The 10,051-nt window shown below is 34.0% G+C and overlaps 1 protein-coding gene across 1 annotated transcript; it reads left to right on the top strand.

Moving 5' to 3' along the window:
* Positions 1–8,296: 8,296 nt before the first annotated feature.
* On the top strand, positions 8,297–9,495 carry LOC128092992 (mantle protein-like). The gene has a single exon (XM_052708317.1). It carries the CDS (start codon positions 8,926–8,928, stop codon positions 9,427–9,429), a length of 504 nt encoding a protein of 167 aa, XP_052564277.1. The 5' UTR covers positions 8,297–8,925; the 3' UTR covers positions 9,430–9,495.
* Positions 9,496–10,051: the final 556 nt, after the last annotated feature.

A 10,051-nucleotide genomic window follows, 5' to 3' on the forward strand; every position in this document is an offset into this window, starting at 1 on the left:
AGTTCGATTATCCTTCGGAGAATCGAATCATGAACAATTCTTTAATGTATTTTTGAATTTTCTTACTTTTAACATAATATTTGAGTTCTGAGACCCCCTTTTAGTCAAATTTGAGTGATTTCGATTCGATTATCACCGCCATTTTGGCCGCCATTTTTGATTTGGTTGATTTAAGCTCGACAATCAAAAATATGTGATTCGGTTATCCGTACACCCAAACGGCGGTCGCATGATTTTGATGCATGGCGGCATGAAAGTATATCAGAATCTGCATGAATACTGTCCTCATGCATTTTTTGCGATATAGGGGTATGACTTTTTTGCCCGTTACCGACAATTATCGACATTACCGATGGCTTTTTGGTTATATTTTACAAAAAAACCCTTATCAGAACGAGGATTGAACCACCAACTTCTTGGTTATTGATCCGACACGCTACAACCGCGCCATGGACGCTTGATGAAAAGTGTGTGAAAGAGCACCAACATATGCTTCTTTTTGGAGTGTTGCTCGGGGACGGGCCAGCGTTATATGTGTTGGTGAGAACTGCAGATCGCTGAAATGTTTACACGCGGGCAAAAATGATCTAGGGGCATGCTGCAAAAAATGTTATAAAATATGACATTTTCTGCAGCAAATCGACTGTTGCAGATTTTGAGATATATTTTTCCTTTGGGTGTAGTGATTTTTTTCCGAGGCCTTCGTATAATCGTGTCTGGACTGTAGAGGAACAGCATCTAATTCCAACGTGCCTCTAATGTTGCCATATCAGCACTTTGACATTCGATTACAGCTCATTGAAAGCGTTTTCAACTGAAATCGAGTGACAAATAGCTCAATAAGAAGTGAGCAAGAAAGTTTCTATCAAAAGTTGTGCTAAATTCGTTGTTTAAATAGTGAAAATCAGCAAATTGGATGGAGTTAGGACCGAGCGCATAACCTGCCAAACATACGAGAATTTTCCCTAGGACCTTTTCAGAAAAAAACTATAGAATTGAGCAAATACTAATCTATCAATTCATAAAAAAAGAAAAAAACATAACAAATTAATAATTTCAAGCATGATTTTTTTTATTTGTCATATTCACAGAAATGATACTATGCAAATTCGTGAAATATCAATGAATTTATGATTTTTTTTCTTCAAAATATTATCAAATATCGAAATTTAAAAAAAACTTGAAAAGTCTTCAATTGTTCAAAAATATATAAATCAGTATTATTCAATGTATTGTAAACAGTTCACAATAGATTTTTAAATAGAAAAAAAAAAAATTTGAGTTACGGCTGTTGCAAATATTATTAAAAAGATTTTATCAACCCCCCAAACCCCCGAGATAAGACGGCCCGAGAAAGCAGGGGGGCAATTTTGTTTAACTTTGATATTTCAATGAAATGTTCAGTGTAATTAGCTTTTAAATGTTTTCATCTGCGCTTAAAATGTTATTTTTTCATGTTTGGGTTAATTAAAAAATCATTCATGGGTTAATTAAAAAATCATTTTTTTCCGTCAAATTTAACCTTTTTCAAAACTAATCATTGCAAATTAACTGTACGGGTGTGCATTTTCCACATTTTTTTTAACTTGAAATTTTGAAATTCTGGCTTGTAATTTCAATTGTTTTGATTTTTGAAGGTCGACCCTTCTTTCGACCTTGGCTTGGGTCGATTACTTTGTTAAATATTTGCATCGGCCTAATGATTATTTTATGCCCTATTTTGGACAAAAGCTTGAAATTAAATTTGCAATTACCTTATCTGCTCATAAAATTTATTTATTTACTGGAGTAAAATGATTTCATTTAAATGTTGAAACTATGGCCTGTATTTTTTTTAATCTAAATTAGAGGTGTACAAAAAAAGAGCAAAGGAATCATAGATTAATGAAAAGAGCCGCGTTTTTTTGAAACTCCGGTCTTTTGAAAAACACTGTTCCAATGCAGAATGATTTTATAACATGAGTCTTTGTTAGGTTTCTTAATATAATTCATTGAATTTCCGACAAATTGCATCGTTTTTTTTTGAGTGTTTAGAATGCAATTTTAAATTTGACAAATTTAGATTTGTCTCACGGTGTACTTTTGCGAAAACTTTAAAATAAAAAAGGCAGGTTAAAAGGGTTGTTTCCCGACATTTTGAGAGCTGAATTGACATTTTGTATTGGTTCTTTTGCAACTTTCTCATATTTTTTTATTAAATTCATTTAATAGCATTAATGGCAATATTTGAACACTACTTAAAAGTTTTCAAATCCATATTTTCAGTTGATTAGCTGAATGATTAAAAAAACCGTAAAGTTACATTAAAGTATTACTCGAATACAATTTTGAGCATTTCAAAATGCTTAACGTGGAAAATTTTACTAAAAAACTATCTTAGAGAAAATAAATCCTCTTACCTGTTTAAACTTTGGCATTTATTAACTTTACTGATTCAATCAGAATATAAAATAGGAATTTGCGGAATATCAGCATTTGTGTGATTTTAGCCAAAATAATTGCAATTTAATAAAATTAAAAGCAATTTTCTCCAAAATTCTAGAATAAAGTTTGGGTTTTTTTTGTTTTTTTTTTTCAAATTTTTTTAAAAGTCCGATGAAATAACATAAAAATCTCCCCATCCTTTTAATCAAAATTAAAAAAAAAGAGCGACAGAGTGGGTTTGCCCACCTCTAGATATCTTGGTGGAGATAAACTGTATTGAAGAAAGAATAAAAAAAAATTGTGCTGAAAAACATAATGTTGCAACATATTTCGATTATTTTCACAAAAGCTTAATTTCATTGCATTTAATTTTATGTATTTTTTTTGGAAATATTTAAGATTTTTTGTAAGATTCGAAAAATCTGCATTAAATCCATTGAATTGACTCAGATTTTTAAAACTTGGATTGAGCAATTTAAGGAACAATTTGAGGTAGATGGGGGCAAACAAAAAAAAAAGAAATTTCAAGCCATTTCAGTTTAAAAAGGGTTGATAAATGTACTAATGTAACTAATAGCACTATACACAAATAAAGTTGCCTTACAATCAATAGGGGAAAGTGGGGCAAGTGTAACAAGCTAAAGAAATGCTCGTTATAACCCATTAAAAACATTAAAAAATTGTCGGATTTTTTAGAATCATCTTATTCCAGGTCTTGACTGAGACTTTGATAGAACAAGTTTTTAAAAAATTCATTTTTTAATGTAAAAAATTGATTTAATTTTTTTTGATTTTTCGTACGTTCTACTTAACTAGTGGGACAAGACGAACAACCCGTTGGGGCAAGAGGAACAATGCATGAAAAAACATGCTAATTTACTTACAATTGAACTATTATCACTTAGATACATCAGATTAGGATGTATTTAAAACGTTTCTTTCATTTTTAGATTAAAAAAAAAAAATATTTTACTACAAATTTGACCGTTTTTACGAAAAATAATATTACTTAGATGATAAATAGTAAATTCTCATGATATTATTATATCGTGTATGGACAATTTTTAAACAATTGTTTATCAGTTTTTAAGAACTTTTATGTATTTTTTTTACAATAAAATATGTTGCTGCAGCAATTCGTATTTTTTCCATACTAAAAATCCAATGCCCCACCTAAACAAGATTTTTTAAAAGCTCTCTACAAAAATAACCAAAACTTAAATCATACTTTATAATACGTGCAAGTCATTGGTAGGGACACTACTGATCTAGGAAAAATAGCATTTTGATAAAATGAGCCTTAAAACGAACCCTAAGCCTTATTTTGTACTTTCCTAATATTATAAGAAAACAAAGGTTTTGAAAAAAAAAACTTAATTCAATCTTATGCCACGTGGCGTTTACGTCTTTTTGGCGGTTATGTGATAGTAGAATCAGCTAATTGCATTGTTAGCAACAATTCCTCATACTGGAAATAATCAAAATTGTAAAAATTACGGCCTTACGAGCGATTGTTCCTCTTGCCCCATATAGTCGTCTTGCCCCACCTTCCCCTACTTTCCAAAATTTAATGTTTCAACCAAAAAAAGGATTAAAAATCTTTTTGTCTTTTTCTGCACTGAAATTTCGAATAATTTTCAAGAAATCTGGCGCTTAAAATTAATATCAACATAAGAAAATGGATTTTTCAACTTAGTTAAACTGCAATTTTAAAGTATTTGCTATGGCCTTGTGTTTTATGCTAACAAAAAGTAAAAGAAAACATAATAACACAATTATCCAACTTAATCCCACTCAACGGTGTTACCAGAACCTATACCAAATTTATACAAGGTGGCACACTTTTCGCCACAGTTTCAGATTCTGCGACACAGATCGGCCATACCTTCTTCCTCTCCGACAGGAAGGCCACACTTTCGATATAGTTTTTTTTTCCTTTTTCGTGCACTTTGACCAAACTTGCCGCTTCCTCCCCCTTCCCCTACTGCAAACTCAAAGTATTTGCATTGATTTCCAAGGTGCAGAGTAGCAAGCAGCAAATTGCTTCCTTCGTTTTTTTTTCTCAAGAATCAAAAATTCTCTCCTGCTCTAAGCTTGCGTCACCGTGGACCACGTTTCACCGTTCCATTTCGGGGGAAGGTCGGTCGGTCCAGGAGTAAAGAAGGTGTCCCGCGAGGCCCATTCCGGGGGAGTTTGGTTCTCGTTTATGGCCGTTCGAACGAAACGCAAACGAGAGTTGCCGCTGCTATCATTATAATCGGATTAATAATGCATGATTTTTTCCAACTCTTGGAACTCTCTCTCTCACTCGATGTGGCCGCCACGGGCGAGGAGGTCGTTCAGTGATGATGAAGTGCGCGCGAGGACGACGAGGAATGCGACAGAATTTGTTCGAGAGAGTTTGGTCACATTTCGATTCGATGTCCAACGTTGCGTTGCGTTGCGTTGGTGTGTCCCAATATTTGCACTGGTCAAACTCCTCCGAGAGCGGGGGGTCATTCAAGTGGAATAAAAAAAATACGTAACGAAAAACGCAAGTTTTCTGCAATAGACAAAGTCTGAGTCAGCATAGTGTTTTCGAAACGAAACTGGCTCCCCAAGATGACGATGACGACGACGATGACGACGAAGGTGCAACGCAAAGTTCTACAATGCTGAGCTTTTGAGAAAGGGTCTCAGTCGTGGAAATGCTTCCATAGACATGATTTATCGACGTTTTATTGATGGATATGGGTCCAAACAACTCTGGCTGATTTTCGCAGTTTGCTCCTTGGCACAAACATACACTAGGAATTCACACAGAACTTATTTGTTTTGGTATCGATAGGAAGAAGAAAACAGAGTTTAAGGGGTGCATATCATTCTTCAATGTTTTTATAGGAATAGGAAAATGCAATTATAATTCGAAAACTTTACAATAAGAATTATTTTTGCCTTCCTCACTGAGGTAAGGCTATAATCCTACTCTAAAAATGAACTTTTCACAGAAAGCTCGTAGGCCCACTCCTCATGTATACCTATCGACTCAGAATCGAAAACTGAACAAATGTCTGTGTGTGTATGTGACCAACATTCTCACTAAGTTTTCTCAGAACTGGCTGAACCAATTTTGGCCATACCAGTTGCATTCGATTTGGTTTAAGGTCCCAGACATACCTTTTGAATTTTATGAAGTTTCAATAAGTAGTTCAAAAGTTATGTATAAAAATGTGTTTTTTGTATTGGTCCAGATGTTAGAGAAGTGACCGGAAATTGACTCAAATACCTTCATGCTACATATCTTTGGTTAGGTAATTGAAAAACCTTTCCAAAGAGTACAAATCATTTAAGATTTGGCAACCCTGTCTCGAGTTATGGCCGCTTTAGTGATGTTTTCGTTCTTTTTTGGTTAGGTAATCGAAAGATTTTAAGAAAAACTAGATGAAATTTGTGTCCAAACACATCGAATCACCAATTGTTGGTAAAGAGTGAGGAAGGCACCATCCACGTAGGTGGATTAGGTTAGTTTTCGTTTCCCTGATATGTTCCTAATGTTTAAAGTATTTTATTAAATTGTGTTATATTCTAAAAAATCGTTAATCGAAAACAAATTGAAAAATTGTTGGATCAATGAATATGCTAATGAGAAAAATTGATAAGATAACAACATAATTTCAATCTTGTTTTAATGAAGTGAACATTCTTTTGAATCTAAATAATATATAGAAATATACCAGCCTTAATTAAAAATGAGACAATTTTGTAATTCTTGTTTATTTTTACTGTTGCTCAGCTTAGAAGTAAGTTAGCTAGAAAAAAATATCTTGATTTCATGATTGTGAAAGTTTCATAACATGGCCTTAAAAATATTTTACCCAGTAGTTATAGTCAAATTACTTGAGCAATTGCAAAGTTCTTGTATGACTATGTTGATAAAGAAAATATGTTTTTACTATTAACTATGAAAATAGTTGAACAATTTTACTCAGTGAATGTATCAAATAAAAAAAATATTTATAAAAACTCGTCCAATTTTAAATAGATTTCAAATTGATGCTTCAAATAACATCATTTTTTAAATATGAAGACCCACCAAGATTTTTATTTATAAATAGAATACTGTCAAGCTTTCAATATAAATGGCATGACATTAACAATTGAAAATATTATAACTGAAAAAATATTAAAATTTAACAAAAGTTTCAACTTTTGCAATACTCAGTGAATTTCTCAATTAAAAAATATACTTTTGGATTTTTAAACCCCTTTCTCCATTGTCATGCAAAATTCATTCAAAAAACGAAAAATTAAATGTTAACCAATTTTGCTATTCAATTAATAAAGTACTTATTTAAACAATTAAAACTAAATTATATTTATGCTTTTTTTTTTTTAATTTTCGAAGATATATTTTAATATGAATTTAAATAAAAAAGCAAAGAATAAAACTATATTTTTTCCTAAACTTTTAAGTATTTTTCGCTCTGTCCCAAAATTATTTTTTTGCAAAAAGTCAAATATGATTAAAATACGAAAATAATTGGGTAATTCTCCGCCAACTCACACAGCAGTTGCCCCGACCCCTCTTCGATTTGCGTGAAACTTTGTCCTAAGGGGTAACTTTTGTCTCTGATCACAAATCCGAGGTCCGTTTTTTGATATCTCGTAAAGGAGGGGCGGTACGACCCCTTCCATTTTTGAACATGCGAAAAAAGAGGTGTTTTTCAATAATTTGGTGTCAAAGGCACTTTATGTAAAATTAGACGCCCGATTTGATGGCGTACTCAAAAATCCGAAAAAACGTATTTTTCATCGAAAAAAAAAATATTTTTTTTAAATTCTTCCATTTTCCGTTACTCGACTGTAAGAAATTTTGGAACATGTCATTTTATGGGAATTGTAATTTTCGAGTCTACATTGACCCAGAAGAATCATTTTTTCATTTAGAACAAAAATTTTCATTTAAAATTACGTGTTTTTTCTAACTTTGCAGGGTTATTTTTTAGAGTGTAACAATGTTCTACAAAGTTGTAGATCAGACAATTACAAAAATTTTGATATATAGACATAAGGGGTTTGCTTAAAACATCACGAGTTATGAAACTTGGCTTTTGATATAGGAATTGCATGAATAAAGTTTCATTCAAATTAAAAAAAACGTGTTTTTTCTAACTTTGCAGGGTTATTTTTTAGAGTGTAACAATGTTCTACAAAGTTGTAGATCAGACAATTACAAAAATTTTGATATATAGACATAAGGGGTTTGCTTAAAACATCACGAGTTATGAAACTTGGCTTTTGATATAGGAATTGCATGAATAAAGTTTCATTCAAATTAAAAAAAAAAATACAAAACTTAAATTCTCGTAAAAACTTGAAATTCTAGAAAATTACTTATAAAACTTAGATAATAGAGCATTGTGCAATTTGACGAAATAAAAATATTAAAGTAGTGAAATAAATCCGATCTTGACCATCTCAAGTACCCAACCAAAGGCGAGCTAAACCCCGATTGAAATGTGCACTCTGTGAGGCCTTCGTCACAGCAAACGGACAAATGGCCCGCTAGCCGGCTGGCCGTTCGGCCTGGCCCATACAACAACAGCAGCAGCCCGATATTGTCGCCCGAAATCGATTCAAACCCCTTCCTGTCCGGCAACCCTTCCCAAAATCACTGGTATGTGAATGTGGGGAACCCCAAACCAAACAAACAGAAAAAATAACATAAAAAAATCCTCGAGCTTAATCCCAATCAAGCCTGTCAACCTCAATTCCCCAATCGGACCCAACTCGGACGAGCTTTTTTTCTCTCTCTCTCTCTCTGTTGATTGTATGTGTGACAAACGTTGGTGTGCCCCACTCTGTATGTGTGTGAGTGTGTGATTGGTGGTATTCGCTTTCAATTACCTCGATATTTACTATTCTTTTCTTTGGAGAAAACAACCTCTCGGATTTCCGCCACCTCGTCTAACCCGAACAGTTCCACATACTAAATTCTCTGGTTAAGTGTATTTGCCGTTCTGGCCAAACACACTGTGAAAGCATTAAATTAGCTTTGTTTGAAGAAGAACCAGCTGTGATGTTTGAGGGGGGCAGCATATAAATTTGACTAATCACATGACGAAATGGGACACAACTCCCACGCCAAAAAATGGGGTGCTCAATGTTTGAACTGCTGGAAGTTGTGTGCGATTAATTTGAGTCAAACTGTGAAAAGTTCAATTAAATGCATCTAGACGACCTTCATCGCGAAAGAAAACCGTTGATTGGATCTTCAACGAATCAACTAACCGTGCAAGAAAAGTGATCAAAGCACAATTGCGATTGTTGAGTAATTTTAACAATATAAAAACCGCCCAAAATCACCTGCTAAGTCATCAGTCACTAGCGATCATCTCACCAGCTTAGTTCAGTCCCGAAAATCAATCGAGCTTACATAGACATGAAGGTAAGTCTGAAGACCATATCGTAACTTCGTCCTATAACGTCCCCGAATCTCAACAGGCATTCGTAGTGTTGTCCATGGCCCTGGCCATCGCTTCCAGCGCGGCAGTCGACTCCTCCAAGAAGGACAAACGTGGCCTGTGGGAGTTGGACGATCATCATGACTTCGGTTTCAACGATCATCACCACGGAGAAGTGGTCGACGTGCACCACAAGGAGATCATCACCAAGAACGTCCACGTGCCGTACCCGGTGGAGGTCGAGAAGCACGTGCCATATCCGGTGAACGTCCCCTACCCGGTTGAGGTCGTCAAGAAGGTCCCCGTGGTGGTGGAGAAGAAAGTTCCGGTCTACGTCGAGAAGAAGGTGCCGGTTCACGTTGATCGCCCAGTTCCGTACCCGGTTGAGGTGAAGGTCCCCGTTGTCCAGAAGGAGTACGTCGAAGTGCCCAAGCCGTACGCAGTTCATGTCGAGAAGCCCGTCCCTGTGTACGTGAAGAAGCCGGTTTACATCGAGAAGCACGTTCCGGTGACCGTCCACATCAAGGAGGTCCACCAGAAGAAGCACTGGGGACTGTTCTGAAGAAGAGTTGACTGATTAGTTGTAGGTCGTTAATCCATATTGTTGAGGAATTTTGCCAACTTTAAATGTTAGTCTGAGTCGGAGATGATTCCAAAATGATTTGTTAAATAAAATGAATTAAAATCTGTATAAGTTTTTGTTACTATTTTACAGCGCTGTATTCTGAAGTGTTGTTGAAAATAATATAATTCTTTACAGTTTAAGAAAATATCAAAAAAACAATTGCACCAGCCTTATTGAAAAAAGGTGAAACTTTTTTTTTCAATTTTTTTCTAATTCTATTCTAAAATATATAATTTGTTTGCTAAATTTTGTATTCAGAAAAAAGTCTACACGCTCATTTAAATATAGAATTGTAAAAAACGATAAATTGTTTCGAAACAACATTTTTTTTTTCATTGGAAAACAAAGGACAATTTATCTGTTATAAATGCTTCAGTAGTAATCAATTATTGATAATTTATCGTGTTTTTTGGTTTTTCCTCTTTTGTAATTATACATATTTTTGCTTTGAATTCATTTAATGGTGCACATCAACTAGATTATTTTATTCCAAGATTTGTATTCTACATATTTATCTAAGTTTTTTTAAACTAAGATATTTTTTCAATTCATCCCCAAA

The sequence above is a fragment of the Culex pipiens genome, chromosome 2 (assembly GCF_016801865.2).
Source record: "Culex pipiens pallens isolate TS chromosome 2, TS_CPP_V2, whole genome shotgun sequence".
Lineage (NCBI taxonomy): Eukaryota > Metazoa > Arthropoda > Insecta > Diptera > Culicidae > Culex > Culex pipiens.